This window comes from Chelonia mydas, chromosome 19 (assembly GCF_015237465.2).
Source record: "Chelonia mydas isolate rCheMyd1 chromosome 19, rCheMyd1.pri.v2, whole genome shotgun sequence".
In the NCBI taxonomy this organism is placed as follows: Eukaryota; Metazoa; Chordata; order Testudines; family Cheloniidae; genus Chelonia; species Chelonia mydas.
In genome coordinates, this window is record NC_051259.2 from 12,671,502 (window position 1) to 12,695,703 (window position 24,202).

Sequence of the window (24,202 nt, forward strand, 5' to 3'; positions counted from 1 at the left end):
CCAGGTGCCCCTTATAGAAGATGTTGCAAATTGGGAGTATCCCTGACCAGTAAATACTATAGTATATTCAGGTATTCATGCAGTAGTTTCCCTTTATGACCTTCTGTGTCTCTTTTACTTGTAACACATGTCTAAGGCAGAAGTCCCAAAAGGGATGATGAACAGCATATGAATCTTCATTATTGGCTTGAGCCATTAGAGCAATTCCTGCTCTCTAAATAGTGTGAAAGGAGCCTGCCATGCTACAGCTAACGAACTATACAAGCTGTTACGCTTCTTGGAGGCTTTCTTCCCATCTCACCATACTACTGAGAATGGTCAATATGAACCATGAGGCTGTGAAGCTGGAAAGAATGCTATGCCAAAGCAGCCATCAGGACACAGGTATTGCTTCCTAAGAGGCCGGGTCTCTCCTTTTACAGCTTTCTTGTAGCACAATTCTGAGGAATGCTTTAATTAAAAAAAAAAAAAAAAGTGGATTTTCCACATTAACCATGACTTAATACAAGTAAACTACTGAAACCCCATCACCTTAAATCTAGTCAGTGCGAGGAGCAGGTGCAGTATCTGAAACTGCTTTTGAAACTTCCTGCCAATTTTAATAGATTTAGTTATGGTTCTATTTTACCAAATGTTTTTCTCTGCTCTGTTGCTATGCAGAAGACCTGCACAAATGAGACTGACTATACAGAGGAAACAATGGAACTGACTGTACAAAGTGTTGCCAGATGCACAAAGTAAAATTAAAAAACGAAAACCGTGTTTTGCCCCAGTCTCTCAGCTAAGCTAATTTTAGGTGTTAGCTGCATCAATATTAGATAAATCATCTCTGTCTGAAAATGTTTTAAGCTGACAATGTCCCTTTATAGGGACTCAAGTGAAACATTTTCTTCCTTAGGTTATGAAAACTGAGGCTCGTATTTCATTCAACTTGACCAATGAAAACAGGTTTGTCAGTTTCACTATAATTCTCTTCTCTATACAATGCCGCCATTCCAAGCAATGCAAGAAAGTGTTTCAATCTGAACAAATTATTTCCACTGGATTTTAAAATAAGTGTTCAGGAAGACATTTCTTCTAATGGTCTTGGGGTTTTCTGAACCCAGAACTTATATTTTGGGGCTAAATTGTTGCATGTTCCTTTATATTGATTCTTTTTTAATTGTAAAGTGGCTAATCACGGCATAATTTCATTTAAACCACCACTAAATGTCATCAAGCAAAAATAGTCTTTATTCAAATTTCATGGAAACAGGGATCACTGTACTTTGCAAGACGGGGAAAAATAAAATAAAAAAATTTAATATAAAACAAGGATATTGTCACAATACCAGAATATGGAACTCTACTTTTTATTCCCCTATGGGTTACTGCAGGTATCTATTTTCTTGACTGTGCTATTCACAACTCTGTAAATCCAAAAATATGAAACCAAAAATAGTATGAAACTTAAGACTTAGCACTTTCACTAAATGGCATACATCAAAGGGCATCAGTTCAAGGGCAAAAATAGCTGAAGTCACCATACCTACCTATAAGTCATCATTCCAACCTTATAAACCCATCAAAGTACACTGCTCCCTCTCTGTAAGGCTGTTCTTGGAAAACAAGGCGATTTTGGTGTTCTCGTGAGGATTGTGTTATAAAGGGGACCTTCCTACAAGTCAATAAATGAGCTGCATAGCCTTGATCTAGAAGGCATTGCAGAAAGGGAGCCCTGTACTGAACGATTACAGACACACCATTAGGGTAGTTAAAAATGTACAGCATTGACATGTGTTCTACTTCAATCACTTGTGCTACAACTACCAAACATGTACAAAAGACTTTTCATATAATTTCAAGTGTGGTTGCAGCAAGTTTAGGATCTCGAACGAGATCTTGATCTAGATCGGGATGGTGATTTAGAGGCAGACCTAGATCTAGACTTGGACCGGGACCTAGTTTTTGAAATTGACTTTGATCGGGAGCGAGATTCTGATTTGACATTTGGTTTGGATTTAGAATTTGACCTAGATCTGGACCGAGATTCATGACTTTTGTCCATTTCCTCACCCTCATTTTTTACCTCCTTTCTGTCAGATTCTGGTTTTAGATGCTCCTTTTCCTTGGACTCTGATCTGGATCTAGACCTAGACCTGGACCGGGACCGCTCTTGGTCTTCCCTCTTTTTCTTCTTGTTGCTAGATTTGCTGTCTCGCTTGCTGCGCCTTTTGCTTTTCTCACTCTTGCTGTGGCTCCTGCTCCTACTTCTGCTGTCATCCCTACTCCTCTTCCTTCCTTTCCTTTTGTCCTTACTCTTACTACGACTCCTGCTCCTACTCTCCTCTCTGCTCTTGCTCCTGCTCCTCGCCTTGCTCTTTTCCCTCTCTTTACTCCTACTTTTCTCCTTACTCCTACTCCTCCTCCTCACGCTCTCCTTCTCTTCCTCCACCCTTTCCTTGCTTCCACTCCTGCTCCTACTTTTACTTTTACTCTTTTCCTTGCTGGGGCTCCTGCTCTTTGCTTTTGCGTCGTCGTTGTTCTGGACAGCGTCCTCTGCTTTGTCTTTACTTTTGCTTTGGGTTTTCTCTGCACTCCTGCTGCGGCTCCTACTTTTATCATTTTTGCTTGGACTCCGGCTTTTTTCCTTTTGGCCTCTACTACGGCTCTTGCTTCGACTACGGCTCTTGCTTCTGGAACGGGACCCAGACCTGAAAATGCACAAGTGGATGGTGACATATCAGACTTGAGCATGGCATGGCTCTCATTTGCTATTAAATTTTGGTAAACAATAAAGCAACGCCCATGCTGCAGTGTTAGGTCCATGCCTCTTACACGTCCCCAGGATCTCCCCCATAAAAGTATACCTGGATCTTGATCTACTCTTGGAATGGCTGCTTTTGCTACTGCCACTACGGCTCCTGCTCTTACGAGAATGTCTGCTTCGAGAGCGAGACCTGAAACAAAAGGAACTGGCATTAAGTCATTCCAAGGCCATGGAAAGAGAAAACACCTCTGATCCTGATTCAATAAAAACCCATGTGCTCTCACTTTTCTTTAGTCACATCAGTAACATTCTCTCCACTTCAAGACAGAATAATCCCAAAGCATTTTACAGACTATAGATGGGGACTCTAGAAATGCCTATAAATCACCACAGCACAACATCTTATTTCTCGTTCCTATATACTGGAAATGCTGCCACTTCTGGAGCTGAACAGGGCTGCCAATCTGAAGCAGAAGCACAATGGGTTGCAGGTGGGGGAACTACGTCTTTCCAAATGAGCTCAGGTGCCTGGGTCTAACAGTGTTTCCTCTTCCACCTAAGCAAAGATTTTTCCCAAAAAGCAGAACATATTTTTTCCGGGAGTAAAAACTTAAAGTTTTGCCTGTAAATTTAAGGGTCTGTTTATCTTAAAATATTTGACTGGGTCATCTTACAAAATCCAACACTACTAACCTACAGAGAGTTGAACATGAAGATTTTCCTTTCTGTTGAAGCCCTTTTCTTGTGCCATATTGCACACACCATATAAATAGCCAACCTCTACAGAAGAGCAGGAGGTGTCTCCCAAAAGAGAAATGGTACAGTGGGAAATTTATGAACTTTCAAAGAGGAGAAGGAGTTTTACGGACACTTCTGTATGTTTACTTCTGCCACTTATCACGTCCTTTCACACTGTGGTAAAGGGCACACAGTTTAGGCAAGAACCCGACAACACTGCAGTACTTGCGCAGCGTCTAGCTCAGTGGAGTTAGGAGTGCCAATCACTTACTAGGTACTAAAAAGTGTCCATCACAGAGCACACCATCCAAAGAGCGGTGAACCAATTTTCCGCAGTCATTTATTTCCAACTGATTTGGGCTGTCACCAAAAACTCCGTTTCCTGGGGACCCAGCGTACCTCTAAGCATCCATGGGTTGGCATTGGCTATTCGATTAGATTGTAAGAGCCACAGCTGTATTATGGACAAACATACCTCGAATGGCTTCGGCTTCTGGAATAGGAGCGGCGCCGTCTGGATCCAGGCCTGTCTTCCACTAACCTAATCTTTCTGCCATTCACTTCTGTCCCATCCAGCTTTTCAAGGGCTCTTTTCATATCTGAATAGGATTTGAACTCAATCACACCTTCATTTTTTCTCCCTTTGTGTGCGTCTGCATATGTCACTTCGCCTGCCTGACGCATATAATCCTGGGAGGAAAGGACAAAAACATTGCCTTTGAATCCAGAGATTTAGGGTTTCACGCTGGTTCTGTTTATTCCCCCTCACTGCTCATTTCATCTTTTCTTTAACATGCAGAAAGCAGCATTGGTTGACTTGCCTGAGGCAAGGGGGGGGGGGGGGGAAGGGGAGGAGAACAGCTCACTTTTGCACCCTCTTAGTCCTAATGATTATCACAGGTTCCTGTAATTGTGCTCAACAGCCCACACAAGATAAACACAACCAATCAGCACTGATGTTAGTGAGAATTTTATCCAAAAAGGATTTTTGCAGGAACAGGTCCAGATTTCTGAACATGACAAGTAAAGACACTGCAGCAGTAATTTTGAGGCAAGTTATTATTTGAAAGGGGTAAGCTCGATGCAGTAAAATATGCTCTGGATTGAAGCAAGTTTCTTCTCACTGAGGTGATTTAAAAACAAGATTTGCACTCTGATTTTTTACCTTTTACCTTCAAGTTTAAGAAGCCGTGTTTTTAAAAAAGGGAACCAGTAAAAAGTAACTGAAGCCCTATAACAAAACAGGGGCAGCACAAGCAGACAGTGCATGCTTCCTTCACCCTACTGCCTAGCTAGTGAACTTCAGACTTGTCCTGGAGGCCCCATTTTCCAGCTCATTCACTCCCTGGCCTCCCTTCTTAGACTGCTCAATGTGGTGATGGGTTTTGTGATGTGCACATTTGTTTACCAGGACCACACAGATTCTGTCCTACCCCAAACAGCCTGTCAGATGGTGCTGACTTTCAATCAGCACTGATTCAGGCTGCAGTACCAACAGCATGTAGAGGTCAGTATCATTTTCAGTTCTTGAGTTGCCAGACTCCTGTCTTGAGATGCTTTAGTGCTAACTGCCCCCACACAAACCTGAATCCAGCACAGGATTACTCCATGACATGCTCCAATTGCTTCCGGTATTAAAAAAATATATTTTGAAGACAAGCTACTGGTGGTTTAAAGTGTTCTCAACAACATAAAATGCTATTTAAACCAGACCTACATGACAGGTTTGTAGTAAGTTAGAGTTTTCACAGAATAAGCAGTTGATGATATGCTTTATATCTGAACTATGAACTAATTCAGCTTGAAAACACCCCTGTGATGTAGATCAGTATTATCTGAATTTTACCAACAGAAAAACTAAGGCAAAGGAGTTCAGTGATTTGCTCAGGGGTGCAGAGGGTGTCCAAGGCAGAGCCAGGATTAGCTCTCTGGCATTCCTGGCTCCCACTCAGATCCAAATATCAGACCTTTGATCCACTTGCAAATTTTCAGCAAGTGAGAACATGTATTCTTGGTAACTCAAGGAGAAAAGCGCAAAATAAAGAGTCACCCGAAGAACAAGCAAATGCTTTTAAACCACCCATAGCTGGGATGACGGCTGATCGGTATCATAAGAATGCTCTTCATAAAAAATTTAACCTCTTACACAACAGAGGGCACAGGGTAATCAAGCAGCTACAGGACAACATTTTACACACTCCCCCACCCCATAATCACTACATGTGCCGTGGCCTACAGTTAGAATTACCCAAGTTTTTCTATTACAAAGTCATTTTCAGCTCCTTACAATTTTTGAGAAATTTTACCTTTTTGACTGAAATTTTGTATGATTGCTCTCAGACTGGAAGAGAATTTTTCTGAAAGTTTCCTCAAACACGGGTGAGTTGTTTTCATGTGAAAACATGTAGTCTTTTGGTTAAAGTTGGAAACTTTTTTCACACAACACCAGCACCTCAGAAGTTGATGGAGGAAACTTCAAATTTGATAGGACTCAATTCCTAGGTCTGATGAAAGTCTGATTTGACTTGGCAGAGTTTTAAAGGCAAGTTTATTTGTTTGTTTTAATCTTTACGTACGTGCACAAGCTTATGTTAAATGAGAATACTACTGTTCTCCCAAAAGTCCATTTACAACATGCATATATGTAAATGAAGTGGAACGTCTCATGATTCCATATAATGATATATAGCTTTTGAATACGTGTATTTGTATATGTGTACTACTTCAAACATGTATTCTCAAGTGTGGGTGGGTGTGAGAATGAATTTACACTTACTAAAATGAGAGAACAGAGCTCCTGCAGTAGTCAAATATTTCCAGCGCACAGGATATGATTGGAGCTGTTCTAAATAGAGTGTTCCCTCACAACAAGCAATGCTTAGTTGGTGCAACGGCCACAGGATCACAAAGTTTTCTTGGCTTCACAATCACCATGTCATTTATGCCCTTTCTGATCTTCAACCTCAGGCAGAGTAAAGAAAAGGGCCCCCTACCTTCAAATCTTGCCAACTGCAACGGCTTGACAGATTTTCCACGATCAATCTGTACTCTGTACGGGTGGGAGGACCGTACTTATCTCTTCCGCTTCTTCTATAACCATATCCACCTTTAGGAGGTGACAAGCAGATAGCAATACTTCAGCTAGGGAGGTGGAGTGGCTTAGTCTACACCCCAGATAAATAAACTATTCTGCCCAATATGTCAACAAATACATTTAATCTTTGCCCCACCCTCTAGACTAAGCTAGATTCTCCTCGTTTAAAACATAAAATTAGAGATAAAACATTAAAAAAATATAACTACAATACTAGCCCATAATTACAAGGATGTATAATTATAATTACAGTTACAGTTAACATGCAATTAAATTTAAGTTATTACAAAAAAATTTTTTGAAACAAGAAACCAAATCACTAAAGCCAGTTTACTAATGTTACTTACATTGATTAAAGGTTTTCTGAATATCTGATATGAATATAGATTTTCAGGCACCTATTTCAGTTTAATCTCATCTGTCTCTAACCCTTGGGATCCTCACCACCCAGGTCTAATGGGAAAAGGTTGCGGTCGTCACATGGCTTCCTTTTTTGGTCAGCCAAGGGCCACAAAGGTCAAAGCCACTCATGGAAAGGTAACCCAAGGTCAGCAAATGGAACAGGCAGTCATCTTAGCCTCAAAGGACTCTTTTAATTAAAACATTGAGGTCTTTGTTAAGTCTATGTTAAACAATCACATTACAAACAAACAAATACTTAGAAAATAAACAAACAAATTAATAATAATGGTACAAGAAATTGTGTTCATACATTTATTAATCAGTTAATTAAGTAAATTAAAATATCATACAATTAGCAAATTGATATTCAAATATTTAAATACATTAACAGTTACAAAAACAAATTATTCAAACTTCATATCATGACTGTCTTTTTTAAAAAAAATTACGTTTTTTTTTTTTAAAGTGAAATATCTTAATTGAAAAAAGTCACCGAGATACAAATGCATTTTAGTGCTTACTGCGTCCAGAACCATAACTGCTGTCACGTCGTGGGCCCCTGGCATGTTCAACGATAACTCGCTCCCCACAAAGGTCTTTACCATTTAGCTCATAAACAGCATCATCTGCATCACGCAGATCGTCAAACTCAACAAAGCCGTACCTAGGAGGAGACAAAAGTAACTTAGGCAAAGCTGCACAGCCCAGGATACGGATATTCACCAAGAGCAATTCGTATCACATATGCACTTTCACTGCCCATGGAGCCTGGCCACATAAGGCAGCACCAGACTTTTAATGACCATCAGTAGCCAACTCTCGAGGACCAAAGGCAGGGAGATTTTGACCAACGGTCCCAGGCCACAGAACAAACATGCTCCCCAATTTGTTGGCCTACAAAGCATGGTGCTACACTTCTCTTTCATCATTTACTACAGTAAAGTTAGAGCAGTCTGGCCGTTCTGGTGAACATGACTGGTTTATTACGAGACCTGGGTTCCATTCTTGGTTCTGTCACAGGCTTTGCTAGAAGTTAGGTAATCTCACGCTATCTCAGTTTCCTCGAACTTTGAACCAGAGGTATTCACCCACATCAGTGTTTGCAAATGGCTTGAGCTCCTGAAATAGAAGGTGCTACAAGACAGTAAAGTATTAAGGCATGTCAAGAAAGGGAGTTATTCAGGGAGGTTGGGTAATGTTCCTCTCCACTGGGGACAGTACTGAGGTGTCTGAGTAATGTGAGTAGATGTTATGGCAATGGGGTTGGGCGTATAGTTCATTAGGATTTTCAAGTTAGCCTTGTACCAAAGAGCTTCCCATAAAGTCACCACTCAAACCGCTCTATCAAGCCACCTAGAAATTAACATTTGATATGAATGAAACACAAGAATATGTTATGTATGGGTCCAATCCTGCAAGTGCTGGGTGTGTGGAAATCCCAAGTCCTGAAACTGGGAGCTGTGTGCAGAGTGGCTGCAGAATTGGCCCTACGGTGTTTTGTTAGTCGTAAGAAAGACCTTTAGATAGAGTCTCCAACAAAACCGTCCACAAAAAACGCCCATGCAAAATTCCACTGAGGTTCAGAGGCTACGTACAGTAATAGTAGCCAGTGTAAATCAGGTTGCAATCAGGGCCTTAGCTTGTGCTTCAAAGAAAAACTGCACCAGCTTTGCTCAGGGCTCTGGATACACACATGCGGAAACAGGAGGGGGAAGATGCCAATTAGGAAGTGAATCTTAAAACTAAGACTCTAATTTGAGCAGGCATTTCTGAGCACACTGTTTTTTGTTAGTTGCTGCAAGACAGCAACACTCTAGGAGCGGCACAGAAGACTGGAAACCACTTGCTGCCCTGATTTAAAGATGCACCGAAAAGCTAATGTCAACATTTTCAAATGTGAGTGCTGAGACTCAGGAATCTAAATCCATAAATGGTCCAATCCACAGAAGTCAATGAAAAGGACAAGCTACAAAGTAGCTAATCTCTATCACTCACATTTGAGAATAGTGGCTGTAGGTTTTTTTTTAAAAAACAGTTATACTGATCTCAACAAACTTCATAAAAGGAAGGTGAATATCATAATTGGACATGGTTGAAAATTTTGAAATTAAAAACGGACACCTTTGTGGGTGTTTTTTTTAAACGAGAGTTTTCCTATTTTTTATTTTTGCCACCCATAACCACAACCCCGTTTTACATATGGGAAACTGAGGCACAGATAACTGAGGTGACATGCCTACGGCCGCAGAGCAACAATGTTGGGAAAAGAACTCAGATCTCCCGACCCTCAAAGTAGTAATGGCATTGAACTGTTATATAAACACAGATATTTTACAACAAAATACAGGTAAACCCCCATTATCCAAATGGCTGGGGGGAACATACCAGAAATTACAAGCAATCTAGGTTCAGATAATAAGAGATCACCTATATTTGAAATCCATTCCCCCTTTACTTACCTTCCAAGACCCAAGTTCAGGCTTCAGAGTCTCCCCTGCAATAGCTGATGGCATCACAGCCCCGTACAGCAGTACAGGGAGCCCCGTTTCAGCTGGCTGCAACATCTCTGGCTGCTGTAGGGCAAACAGAATCCTGAACTAAGGTCTGAGCAGGCAAGTAAAGGAGGAAATGGTTTTTTTACATCTGGGTTTCAAAATGTAAACACACATAAATTTAAGCGTACACAAATTCTGATCTCTTAGCTTGGGTAGTTTAGTTTATAAACATTTTCATTTCCTCCTTTAATACCCATTTAACACTAGAAGATCCTTACTATGCAAATGTGAAACATTTTGATTAATTATTTAACATGAAAATTCGTGTCTGGCCAAGTATCATCGTAGTTGCTTTTTCATGCAAATAAATGCTGGCCTCAGAAGAGGGGCAACACGTGCTGAACTGTGGCTTGGAGCTGGCCCTTGGAACTGTTTAATCACAGCAGTAAATACATCTGTGAACTGATCAATCCAGCTTTACTTTGTCATTACCCCACTCCTCTTCTGTTTGCACAAATAAAGCAATATCCCCTTACATTGCTACAGGAACTCAATTGCTTTGTAACACTATATTAATAGTTACTCCAACCCTTGATTAGGTGTCTCCCTAGGTGCCAGTAATACCATTCAAAGTTTTGACACAAGAAATTAACAATTTCTTTTACTGAAACTTCAAGAGTGGGGTGGGGAATTTCAGGGTTGCGGAACAGGATTATGTGAATGTGGTCCTAATACCAGCTCAACAAACCTACTCTTTCTAAAAGTGTCAAGGGTACTTTTCATGATGAGTACTCAAATCATTCACACCAAAACAGGGGACCCTCAGCAGCACAGCAAAATCTAACACCAGGTTTGAGCACTGGTTTAGGACTGCCTGGAGAATGCAGTAGTCTACGGAGTCACTGACACCACCTTCTACAGAACCTGAATTTTCCTTGAAGTTTTCCCACATAAGATATGATCAGGACAAGTCCTGCTTAGTGGGATGTGATAGGTACCATGTTACACCTTCTCTCCTCCTTCCCCCCACCCCCAAAAGAATGCTTTAATATTTGTCCCATACCCCCCAATAAAAACAGTATGTAACATGCAACAGTATGTAACATGCAAGCAACCCTAGAATAAACAGGTATTCACGTGATGGATAAGGGGTGGGGGGAAAAATGAGTAAGAGAAATAGATTTTCTGGAGAAAACTTTCAAGGGTTTATTTATAAACGGTAAGCAAAGTTTTATAAAATCACTGAGGGGTGATAGTTGTTTTTAAAGAACATTAAAATCATCTCACGCAACCCAGACATACAGAGGTAATACTGAGCCACCTCCCTTAAAATATATGTCTTTGACACCACATTGTTTAAATACCATGAACTAAGAATACCTCGAAGTGTAGTTTCACACCACAAGAAACGACAACTGCTGACACAGCCCTAACTACAGCAATTGAATCTGCTGTTATACGGTGGTAGTGCAAGTAAATCTTTTAAATGTCTACTGTTACTGCTTTATATGTGCCATAAAACTACCTAATAAAAGCCTTAATACCATTTACTTCAGATTGGGTGAAGCAGCAGCATTTTACTCTCCATCTATCAAAAACAGAAAAAAAAACGGCAAAAGCACACACCCCTATTGCTAACCAATTTCAACAGATTAAACCACCTGAATGAGCTTTTTATTAAAGCTGAAGACAAATGGGATTTTTTTAACCCGTTTAGGGTCCCAAATCCTAACAGGAAATTCGCTCCATTTATTTTGCCATTCCTCCATCTATATGATGCTTTGGGGCCATTGGATTCATACCAGTTGCACCCACATACTCCTCTCCATACACCAATGTACTGAAAGACAATTTCTGAGACACAGGAGGTGCCAACAAGTTCTCCTGGTGCTTGTGAATGGACAGCTCTGGAGCCCTTGACAGACCGAGATCTGGTAGAGATCTAAAACCACATACTTCAGATGGAACCTGAAAATGGTCACTCTCCCCACCGCCAGTTTATGCTAGAACTTCATTGACTTCAATGAAGTTGCATGGGGCTACATCAAGACTCAACTGGGATTGTGGTCTCCTGTGGCTTAATTAGTTACTGCAAATTTATATTGCTGACAAGGTTGCTTAGCATTTCATTTGACTCTAATGAGATTCTAAATAGAATAAGAAAACCTAAGTACAGTATTGTCTTTCTTCTTTTCAGCCAAACCACGGTTTCAGTTCGCATGCTTCCCAAATCTGGACTTTGAGAATTCCCTAAATTTCTTCTTGTAGGCACAGCCTGAGGAAACACCTGTAGCAGAAACAGGTTAACCTGAGCAAAGTGCTGTGTTAAGTATTACTTGCTCTGATGGCAGCACTTAACTAGCACAGGTGAGGTCAGGTAAAATATCAGTATTCTTGCCCATGGCTGGAAATACTCTAATTATATCTGTTGAGATTTTCTTGCAGTTATTTTCTACATGTGGTGACATGAGGTAATTCAATTAATTCAACTGGTAGGAAGGCTCTTCCAAGGAATTACAAGGGTTCTGTGAGATGATGGATCATGAAATTGCTCTTAAATGCTGCTTACAGTAGCAACCTAGCTTTCTACAAGGACTTTTTTTTTTTTTTAATTACAGTATCCATTTGACAGCAAGTGCTAGTTAAGTTTCCATTATTTCATTTGTACTTCTACCTAACTCAGACACCAGGGCTTGGTTTCTGCCTAAAGGTGAAATATTTTTTCTCTTACATATTTTCTAAAAAAAGTACTGTTTTTGAATTATGAGTAGTGGGGAAGGGAAAGAGGGAACAGGAGAGACTTTTCCTGCTGACAGATGAGACATTTATATGGCTGAACTTTGAAATAAACTTGAAAATGTCATGCAAACAGCTGCCGAAGAGAAAGTCAAGCAGTAAGTTTGAAGGAGACGGGACATTTTAAAATGTAAACATCTGAAAATTGCACACTGCATATATGTCCATTATGAAGTATACCTCGATATATTTTATGTGGTTAAATGTCTTAAGAGGTACAGAATGTGTACTGAAGCCAAGTTAGTTATTGTACGAAGGTTACTTTTGCATTCACTATTTTAAATGCAATTTAATCACTGAATTAACAAGTGTTTTATATTCCAGATATATTGAGCTAGAGATACAGGTATGAAATGAGTTCCTGGTTAAAGTATTTGTTGTGTAAAGTCTTCTGTTCTCTGAGCGGAAAAATGCTGTTCCTTTAAGTTTAGGTGGGTAGTCTGATCAGCCCTCCGTATAAAGACAGACTTGGCCCTCATTTTAGACAAAGCCAAAACGAGACCCCCGGGTTGAAGGAGGGAGCCAAAACTCAGCTCAGACACCTCTCGGACCAGCAAAAGACTCTGCAGATTTCAAACACTCCTGCTCATCTTCTAGCTTCGACTGGACACGAAGCACAAATTGTTCAAGAGCATTTTACACACGAGATCTCGAGTATGGTGATGGGAAGAGCAAATGGTGCCATTTAGTTCAATTCGGTTTCATGTCTGTTGTTGAAAATGAAGGAAAAATGGCTAAAACTGCCTATTACTGGAAGTTAAGTGAACTGATCTTCTGGAAACAAATCTCAAGGTGACTGCTGGCCCATGGAGTATAAGAATTTGTAATGATTTCAGCTAATAAGGAACGTATTTAATTGCCGTTAAGACATCCTTGCAGCTGGATAAAAAGTAATGAATTGGACACACTGGGACTATGATTATAGGAAAGACTTCAGCTGACATTTACTGTTACCAAAGCTTCTTAAAGACAATCCTCCTTTTCTTAGAGAGTCTGCATAAATAGGACTTGGTCCTTTAAACAAGCAAGCCAATTTCCAATCAAATTTGGCCCAAAGGTTAGGTTTTGTTTTTAAAGACCGTTTTTACTGAGCCTATAAGCAATAAATGAAATGGGAGAATATTTACAAATATTTACAGTATATACACACACTGCACTATAGTGCTAGCATAGGAGACTATGAAAGTCAGAGACTAATCTATTTTTGGCCAAGCTGAGCTAAATACAAATAGTAGAGAGACAGCATAAATGGTGAAAAATAATAAGATTCCTGGCTCCTACTTGTTCTTTTTCATCTGCAGATCTTGAGGCATTTCACAAAGGTGGAGGAACTCTATGGGGTAGGGGACTTCGTCTTTGTCCTTTTCTGAAATGTGCCTAGTAAACGATCAGTAAACAACCCCATTTTTCAAGTGAAGAAACGGAGGTACAGAGACTGACTTACCAAAGGTAATAGCAAACCAGTGCCAGAGCCAGAAATGGAACCCATGTTTCCCCAACACCTACTCTTGCACCAGACCACAGTTTCTAGAAGTAACAGTTAAGGAAGTTAGTTTGTTCAAGTCATTGTAGGACCATTGAATACATGTATATGGTAAACGCCAAAGAAGGGACTTCTTTACCAGCCTCTAGGAGCTTCTGAAATAAGTGAGAGATGTGCCATTGAATTTGCTGGTTGTTTATATAACAGGGCCATGATCCTAATTCTGTGCTATCATGCATGTTCCCTACTAATCTGTGACATACTGAAAGCCAGGCAGGTGCCCCAACTCCCCCAAACCTTCCAACAAACAGCCTTACACTAAGAGTTGAAATGATAGCAGTGGCCTAGAGAGCCTTTGGGGATTCTGATAACAGCTGGCCATGGGGGCATAGGAAACTACTACTGGTTTCAGAGAGTTGCAGAAAATTGGGAAGGGGAACAATTTAAAAACAGTTTTAAGAGACAGGGCTCAATTCCCATCATTACGTATCATTAACTTGTAGCACTTGTGACCAATATTGCAAGTTCCTTCAATGTCCTAGAAAAACCTTACTGAATTAACTATTTTTGGTGTGCAATATAATAAATGCATGTATGTATTATTGTGGGCCAGGATTGCATGTAACCTCTCTGGGGCGGCAATGTGATGTGAACCTTGGGAAACGTTATAAACTTAAAAGGACTGTATTGAACAATGTGCCAGACAAAAATCGACGTTTGGGACAAACAGTGTCGCGTGGTTTGCCACCAGGGTATTTTCTAGCACAGGGGTGGGCAAACTACGGCCCACGAACCGCATCCGGTGCGTCAGCTGTTTTAATCTGGCCCTTGAGCTCCCGCTAGGGAGAGGAGTCTGGGGCTTCCCCCACTCTGGTGCTCCAGCTGGGGAGCAGGGTCGGGGGCCACTCTGTGCAGCTCCCAGAAGCAGCAGCATGTTCCCCTTCCTGCTCCTACACATAGGGGCAGCCAGGACCCTCCGTTCCACATGCTGCCCCCGCCCCAAGCACAGCCCCCCACAGCTCCCATTGGCCGGGAACAATGGGAGCTGCGGGACAGTGCCTATGGACGGCGCAGCGTGCAACAGAGCTGCCTGGCTGTGCCCCCGCGTAGGAGCCGGAGAAGGGACATGCTGCTGTTTCTGGGATCCGCTTGAGGTAAGCGCTGCCTGGAGCCTGCACCCCTGAGCCACCCCTTGCCCCAGACCTGATCCCCCTTCCACCCGCCAAACCCCTCCGTACCAGCCAGGAGTACCCTCCTGCACCCCATATCCCCAGCCCCTGCACCCCCAGCCGGAGCCCTCACCTCCCCCTGCCCCGAACTCCTCATTTCTGGCTCTACCCCAGAGCCTGCACTGCCAGCCAGAGCCCTCACCTCCCCCCCCCCCCCCCCCCCCCCCCCCCCCCCCCCCCCCCCCCCCCGCACCCCAACCCCAATTTCGTGAGCATTCAGGGCCCGCCATACAATTTCCATACCCAGATGTGGCCCATGGGCCAAAAAGTTTGCCCACCCCTGCTCTAGCAGGAGGTGAATGCAAATTCCCCACCTCCTGGTTATGCAAAAACCCAGCCTTGGGAAGCTACGCTCTGAGGAGAGGACCATTCTCTGCTGATCACCTGTTCCCAGAGTCTCAAGATCAAATGCCAAAGCCGTATAAAGGAAAGACTATCCTATGGATGGGTGTGCTAGTTCTGGTTCTGAATCTGAGACAGTTATGAACTTGTATCCTCAGGGAAAACCCAGCAGGTGACTTTGAAGGACTGACATCTACCAGAGAGAAAGGCTGAGGCTGGGGTGACCTCTGGTAAGCTTTTTGACATGCATGTAGGTTTATTTATTTATTTAAGTGTTTTCTCTGTTATGCTCTCACCTTCAAAATAAATACACTTGCTTAAAACGATCTGTGTGGTAACCTGTGACTGCTGGCAATTACAGCTGTTCATAGCCTTCAGAGAGAAAGCAAAGTACAAACTGCTGGCCTGTGTAGACAGTTTGGCTTGCTGGGGACATCACAATGTAAGCAGGGAACTATGCAGCCTGGAAAAACCCTAGTCACAAGGGAGACGAACGTGGGTCTCAACCCAAGAGATGTGATGGCTGAGGAACTGGTGACTTAGAGTGGATGCTTTCAAGGGACCATAAGTGGGAATACAGGTGCAGTTGCCACCATCTGTGACAGCACTGACTACAATCAACAGCTCTTGGCATTTTTCCTTCAGGCACCAATGCTGGTGCACATGCACTAGGGAAAAGGCTCTGTGATTATTACCACCTCTCGCGTTTGAGTTAAGAACATGCACATTAACCCTGTGATCCTAATTCTCTGGGTTAGGTTCATGCTGTTATTTTGAGTAATTACTACATCTCAGCAAATGCAGCTGACTGGTGAGCTGCAATAACTCTGTTATTCTCTGGCCACTCCTTAGGATGAAATTCCCAGAAGCCTGTCACAAGGCCTTGAGTGTTACATACACGTTAAGAATTTAAGCTGGGAATTGGGCTTTGTGCGGGCCCCTAGCGGTAGAATGGATTTCACCCTCTAGCAGAGACTCCTAGCTATGTCAAGCTACATGTGCTGCTAACATATATGACAAGTATGGGCACGGGGACAGAGTTACAGCTGTCTAAGGTTCTTCCAACAGTGGATGGCAAATTAAAGTGTTCTTGTAAAGGTGCATCTTTACTCCCGATTTCCTGATTTCAGAATCTTGTCTTTGAAGTGTTAGTTCAGTTACGGTATAGAATATGTCTCACACTGAACACCTAACTGTGCCTATGAAGTGTTCCTGATTTTTTTTAAAAAGATCTTTTTATTAAATGTTAGACTGTACCTGTGGATTTGTCACTAACTATATTGTTATACATTCCGTGCATACTTAGATAGCTACACTGCATAACACATCAGTGGTCTAATGCAGGACATTAACTATGCTTATTTTATTGGATACCTAGGTATGTGCATTATAGCACCAAGAATCCCCAGTCAGGATAGCGGTTCTATTGGGCTAGGTGCTGAGCACATCTCACACCACAATGCTTAAAATCTAACTGAGGCAAGATGCAAAAAGTGGTGGTAACTGGAAGGGAAGAGGGGAGGGAACCAGTAACAAGAACATGTTTACAGTGATGTCTCCAACTTATGAACTCCAAAGGGACTGGTACCAACAACTGGAGGGAGAAGAGAGATACTAAGCAGGAACCAGGATAGATGCTAATAACTAAGCTGTCCATGAACTCCATGTGATCTGGGCTGGTAGGGGCCATGACACTTGTCAAAGGCATTGGCATATAAAGTTTAAAGGAACTACAAGTACTGAATTCAGCCATGATACGGTAGTTCCCACATACTCTATGATGTACATCCTACCTCCAGCCTAAGGCAATGCATTCCTGTTTTTGTGGAGTTCACAAATTGTGTTTGACCTTCTGAAAACATTAAGAACTGCACTGATACAAGCTACTGGTATCACTGTGAAAACCAGTGACATTTCCAAACTGGTCCATGGAACATTGGCTGGGGTTACAGAAAACCAGGTAGGTTCATGATGCTGGCTCTCCTTGTTTACTGCTGCTATAAATGCCTAGCCTCTTCAGTGGAAAACATACCACTTTATATTTTGTCCCATTACTTATCCAAAAGTTAAATGGGATAAAGAGCCTCTTACTTCTAGGTCACTGGTTCAAAGTACAGTGCACATTGTAATCATTACCATCTTACAGCTGTTTGGTCTGTGTAGTAGAGGGTTTCAGTCCAGTTCCCACCAGGCAGGCTCTAACTGGCCCTCTCGTTGGCTGCTTCTGCAGAAAAGGTGAGGACTGAATGGGAACGGAAACAACTCCCCTCACACCTTGGGACGGACTGCTCCACCGCGGCCCCAGGTTGTTCTGTGTTCAGAGCTGTCAGTCTGGCACCCTTCACCAGCGATAAATTGAACTAGAAGCAAGTGTTAATAGTTTCAACCCTCTATACGGAGGTAATCAGTTCTGCACACAACTTTCTAAGTTTCAGAATTCTTTAGGAAAAATATTTATAGCCATCCAAACATCAAGAACCACTAAACCTGACCATCTTTTCAAAATTGGAATCTGTGCCAGAGACACAGAACATCCAAATCTTCCTGGTTATAACTCCTAGTTAACGTTCTTATGAAAAGATTAGCATAACCAAGATTTTACCCAATAATGAAACACTCAACTACATGCTCCATAGAAATAATGCCATAATCTAATCTACTAAGCAGCCAAAGACAGACTCCCTTAAAGTTGGCCTGCAAAAGGAGAAAAAACTGGGCCTGTTTTGCTACTTTATCAGGGATGAAGGCAACCTGCAAAGGTTTTTTCTGCTTGCCTTCTTACATGAAAGCTTCAGGTCCTGTCTGAACATGGAGACTGACTGGAGAACTAGTAAAACAATATAACCAGAACCAAGAGTACAACAGTGAACTATTAACATGAGAAGAGATTTTTTAGAATGTTTGAAATTTCACATGTATTTAACTTTAGTGACTAGTTACTACTTTGGAAAAAGTAAGTTTCTGTTAAGATTTAAATATCTTGCTCATTCAATTGAAGTGTTAGAGTTCAAAATAAATACCCCTGAGAAATCCCAGAAAGCTTCCAACAAGCTGAGGAAGAACAAACTGGACACTCCATGTATTTCTAATGTAAAAAACAAGCAGAAACACACCTCCGACGCCTTCATATTAATAAAGCAGAAAAGAAGGCACCAGCAGAATTTTCTCTAAATCACTTGCAGGTCAACTTAAATTTTTCTTATCATCTAGATCAATGTAAATACAATTTAGTGGCATCCAATATATTTGACTGATTTTTAAAGTTAATGGGTGCTGAGCACCTTTGGAAATCAAACCACCCTTATTTATGTGCCTCAATAAGGATTTAGGAACTTACCTCTAGGCACCCAAGTTTGACACTTTTGGCTTTGATCTCTGTGCCTCAGTTACCCATCCGTTTAGCGGGATATAATACTTCTCTACCTTACAGGGGTATTGTGAGGATAAATACATAAATATTTGGGAGATGCTCAGATGGAGGGCAGATAAGCACCTACATAGAAGCTTTTTTCTTAAAAAATTATTAGATTTCAAGTTGGTGTCCCTGTAAGTGAAAGTGTCCAACTCTTAGAATTATTATTGCTTGCCTTTAGCAAGTTTTAAAAAGATAAAAGCAAGCTGAAATGCCCAATTTTCCAGGCATCTTGTTCATGCACTTCTGACATGCATGGTTCCAGCTGCCAACAGTACAACACTGGCTAAGAACAAGGTGAAGATGGAACCTAAGGGAGTGGAATCTAGGTGCTGGAATTAAAATGGAAACGTTCAGTATGAACTAGGTTTTCACTCCCTTCCCTTTCAGGTAAATGCTGCTTTAACTACTTAAATTATAAACTCTAATCATCATTAGTGGTGATCAAGATCCAACTCAGCTTTTTTGGACTTTCTGATAATATTGCACTCCAGTTTCATTTTCTGCCAATGCATTTAATCTTAGCTTCACCAACTGCTAAAATACTGAATAGCTAATCTCCTGCAGGCTAAGCAGTTAAGATAACCAGCAACTTTCTAGAAGAAACTGACAGAATCTCATAAGTCACCCACTGTGCAGTAATTTTTAATCATTTGCTAAGCGCTGCTAAAAATAAGTTTTGGAGAAAGGATCAAAGGGCAAACAAAGCAAACTGTAAAGTACCCTCACAAAAACTCAATGCAAGATTATGCTGGGTATAAAGACATTACACCTGATATTTTTTTTTAAAAGTAGATTTTTGTCAATCTGCCATTTTAAATTCAAGCCAAGTTAACTACAGCTTGTTGAAAGATTTCAAAACAGATGTTGAAATTAAAAGGAGATTTTTTTTTTTTTTTTTTAGGAGAAATTGTTAAATTACTCCTAGAAATATACGTAGGGCTGAGCCACCTAACTATTTGAAGAGATCAACTTAATTATAGCAATAGCAGGTGCCACAGTCAATGGTGACTTCCATCTTCCTATTTTATATCCCCCATAGTTTTAATTATCCATAGCTTTCTTAAATTCCTTTTGTAGTGAAGATCTCCACATGTTCTCCAGAATGGCTTTTTTCTTGAAAATGGAGCAAACTAGATTCATCCACTGTTTTGAGTTTTAAAAACATTCTCCTCCCCTGTGCCCATGTGTTCAAATGATAATGTATAATTTCTTTAAAATGCTGAAAGACAGAAATTTCAGACTTGGGACCACATTACTAATGGGTCCCATGGGCAGCCTCTTGCACCCACAAAGAGTCCCAGTGAGCATGGGGAGTTGTACAGGTCCAGTTGCAGTATTGGGACCATGCATTTATATAATTCTCAGTGAAGCAGAAAAATGAGCAGGATGAAAGCTGGTTGCATCATTTAATGACCATGCTAATCTAGCAAATTTGACAGATGCTAGTTAAATTTTACAGACATTTTTCTATTTTGGGGCAACTTCAGTTAAGAGCTTCAACTAATCAGCAGTTCTCTCCCAGGGAAATTTAATGCAAAAAACTAGCATTTGTGCATCACTGAGGTTGATAAATCAGGCATGCAGGACAGTCAGAAAATTCCAAACTTCAAGGTTTCTACTTTCTCAGTGATCATACTGCATCTTGCACATATGTAGTATTCTCTAATCCTGTTTTCCTAGTTGCATATAAATCTTAATATCTGATTTAATCTTGTTCTTGACTCTCAAATCTGGGTGCATTTCTTCAGATTACTCTGATTTTGAACCTCCTGATTCTGAATCTAACGATTTTAATAAACTATAAAAAGATGCCCAAGAGAGCCCTGGAAGTTTAAATCTTATTAACAGACTGGGCTGAGAAGCAACGGTAGGGAATTTTGCATGTGTTTCAACCCCACCTTGCAGGGCCCCAGAAAGAAAAGGTAGGTTCAGTGTCCAGGGCCCATTCAATCCTTAGGCCCTTATAAGGTTTTGAAGACAAGTTTTAAGCAAGGTTAAGCCCCACTTTGCTATCTAGGAAAATAGTATTAGCATCTTCCTATCAAAAGTTGTGCTTCTGAACAGTTCTCTAGAACATGCTAACATGGATCCCAATCCTACTCATCCTAAGTGAAATCAATAGGAAATGTGGAAGCACAAAGAATGCAAGCTAAGGACTACAATCTCCAATACAAGTAGAGCGAAGGTCCAGAGGCCAATTATTATGGTGAGGTTTGTAATGTAGATTGCCTGCTAGCTAGGAATCAGAATGAAGCCTCCAGTTTATTACATCGAAGCCAGAGATTCTTAAACTATTGTCTATGGATTGATCACTGGTGGTCTGGAGCATTTGCTGCTGGTCCATAGGCCAGTATGGTGCTCGCTTTCCTAGTTTCAAGCAGCTAATCACATTAAGATAAATATTGAATATCTTCCCAAATAAGCAATTGTAGTTGCCACAGGGATGTTACTATGGATGTGAAGTGGGTGGGGAGTTGATCCATGAAATACTATTAGGACACAGTCCACATTATGAGAAAACTTGAAAATCTCTGGCCTAGGCCTACCTACCATATGGTACTAACTTGCAGTCATTTGTAGCAGAAGCCACATGGCACAGCAGTAATCTAGAGGGAAAGATTCTGTATCTAAATATCAGTCCACTATTAGGTTCCTAATGTGTCTAGACAGCAAACAGTAAGTTCTTAGAGGAGCACCAACTTGAAATCCAGGCAACTTCAGAGAATGAACTGTAGGTACTACAACTGTCTGGTTCAACAACCGATTTTTGTAGTTAAACATCCTCCTATTTTAAGAAGCGTTCCTTTCTGTCTGTTTGTATGGAGTTTTCACACAGCAACAGCGCAACTCTCTATACAGGGCATACAGAGTGCTTTCAAGTGTACACAGTAGAACTGGAAAACAGAACGTTCAAATCTTTCAGTAACAGTAATCTTTAGTATTACCTGGTGCAATAGCGGGTAAAAGACGGACATGTGGGTTTTTTAAAGGCTGTGCCTTCAGTCACCTTTTAAACCCGTTATGGGCCAAACCACCAATAAGACCATAGAGTATTAAATCCTGAGGACTCCTTTTAGCTCAAAAACTAACTTTAAGAGGCTCCTCATCCCCACTCCCAAACGAAGCCCTAGCTAACTGTATACACTCCAGGCAGGCTTTTCATGTCACCTACTTATAATCTTGCTTGGGAAGTAAAAACTTCAAGACTCATTTAATTAAATTCCAGAATCTAAACCACCGATTTTGCCCACATTAAGATTCCAAGCTTGGATAGATAGCATAGCAAAGCAATGCAATAGCAGGATGTAAAGGATCCCGCTGTGGCAAGATGTCAGTTGCCAGAACTGCACATATAATCATGAGCTATACTAGGACTACTGCACGGATCAGTAGTGACCTTCCCCCACCACACCATTTCCCCCTATCTACTAATCCACAGTGATCACAGCCTTTAAGTGGGATCGATGGATAAAGGAAATATTGATACCATCATCAAAGGCTGTTAGCCTCTAACCCAGACATCAGTTTGCACCAGTTAGGAAAGGTGAAGGGAAGAGGTTTGTGAACAGGACTGCCAGGCTGTGACAGCCTCAGCAAGGGAGATTTCTAGGCACAAGGCCCCCCTCTAAGGGAAACGCTCTGCTGGACCCCTCTCTACACAGCCCATTGCAGCCAAGTTTAGCGCCACTACTAGCTGTGGGGGGAAAGGAGGAAGAATGTGGACGGTATGACTTGCCTGCGGGTCACAGGAAGCCTGGGGCTAAGCTACCGAGAGACCCCACAGGCAGAGACCCCAGGAGTCCTGGCCCCAGACCCGTGCCCCCGGCCACGAGGCCAGGCCGCTGGGCAGAGAACCCAGGAGTCCTGGCTCCCCCCGCCCATGCTGTGCCGCGTGGGGCCAGACTCACAAGTAGCGAGCCAACCCCCTCCCCCCCACCTGTCGGCGCCTGCGCACACGGGGCCCGGCCCGGCCGCGCTCAGCGCGCGGGCCGGCAGGAGGCCGGAGGCGCGGGCCAGGGCCGGCTCGGCTCTCGCCCGCCGGGCCCCCCACGCTGCGCTGCCCGGCCCGGGCCCGCCGCTCACCCGTTTTTGAGATCCACCTCGAGGATCTTGCCGTAGCCCTTGAAGAAGCGCTCGACGTCCCGCTCCCGGGCCTGGTAGCTGAGGCGGCCGATGTAGACCCGCGGCATCTCCCCGCCTCGCACCCTCACCGCGACCGGCGGCGGCTGACTCAGCGCGGGGGGGGGCAAGAGGGGGCAGCGGGCGGCGGCGGCGTAACGCGCACGGAGGGGGCGGGGCGGGGCGCCGCTCGCACGTCACCCACGTCGTCGCCGCGCGGGGAGGGGCGGGGTGACGTCACGTCCAGCAGCTTCCCCGCCGCTCGGAGCCCCGCCTGCTGCTCTTCTTAAAGGGGCCGCTACATGGAACGGGACCGAGCCTCCCTGCCTAGGGTGGCGCTCGCTCCGCCACGTCTCTGCCCCTGCCAGGGCGCTGCCACGGTCATGGGCAGGCAGTATGGTCACGTGGCACACTGGGCGCCATGGCGATGGATGGTGAGGTGGTACACTGGGTGCTGCAGTGAAGGATGGGTAACATGGCACACGGGGCACCCCGGTGAAGGATGGGTCTCGTGGCGCACTGGGTGGCGTGGTGAAGGATGGGTCACGTGGCGCACTGGGTGGCGTGGTGAAGGATGGGTCACGTGGCGCACTGGGTGGCGTGGTGAAGGATGAGTCACGTGGCGCACTGGGTGCTGCGGTGAAGGATGGGTCTCGTGGCGCACTGGGTGGCGTGGTGAAGGATGGGTCTCGTGGCGCACTGGGTGGCGTGGTGAAGGATGGGTCTCGTGGCGCACTGGGTGCTGCAGTGAAGGATGGGTAACATGGCACACGGGGCACCCCGGTGAAGGATGGGTCTCGTGGCGCACTGGGTGGCGTGGTGAAGGATGGGTCTCGTGGCGCACTGGGTGGCGTGGTGAAGGATGGGTAACATGGCACACGGGGCACCCCGGTGAAGGATGGGTCACGTGGCGCACTGGGTGGCGTGGTGAAGGATGGGTCACGTGGCGCACTGGGTGGCGTGGTGAAGGATGGGTCACGTGGCGCACTGGGTGGCGTGGTGAAGGATGGGTCACGTGGCGCACTGGGTGGCGTGGTGAAGGATGGGTCACGTGGCGCACTGGGTGCTGCGGTGAAGGATGGGTCACGTGGCGCACTGGGTGGCGTGGTGAAGGATGGGTCACGTGGCGCACTGGGTGGCGTGGTGAAGGATGAGTCACGTGGCGCACTGGGTGGCGTGGTGAAGGATGGGTCACGTGGCGCACTGGGTGGCGTGGTGAAGGATGAGTCACGTGGCGCACTGGGTGGCGTGGTGAAGGATGAGTCACGTGGCGCACTGGGTGGCGTGGTGAAGGATGGGTCACGTGGCGCACTGGGTGGCGTGGTGAAGGATGGGTCACG

The 24,202-nt window shown here is 43.4% G+C and overlaps 1 protein-coding gene across 2 annotated transcripts; it reads right to left on the reverse strand.

The window, feature by feature from the left end:
- Positions 1-1,215: 1,215 nt before the first annotated feature.
- On the reverse strand, positions 1,216-23,119 carry SRSF4 (serine and arginine rich splicing factor 4). Of its 2 annotated transcripts, none has more exons than XM_037881602.2 (6): positions 22,827-23,119; positions 7,505-7,647; positions 6,481-6,593; positions 3,963-4,177; positions 2,850-2,939; positions 1,216-2,693 (listed from the first exon to the last, which is right to left on the reverse strand). In XM_037881602.2, exons 1-6 carry the CDS (start codon positions 22,931-22,933, stop codon positions 1,862-1,864), a joined length of 1,500 nt encoding a protein of 499 aa, XP_037737530.1. In that variant the 5' UTR covers positions 22,934-23,119; the 3' UTR covers positions 1,216-1,861. The 2 variants fall into 2 exon arrangements, with proteins under 2 accessions (XP_037737530.1, XP_037737531.1); XM_037881603.2 differs by lacking the exon at positions 22,827-23,119 and adding an exon at positions 7,976-9,436.
- Between the last annotated feature and the right edge of the window lie 1,083 nt (positions 23,120-24,202).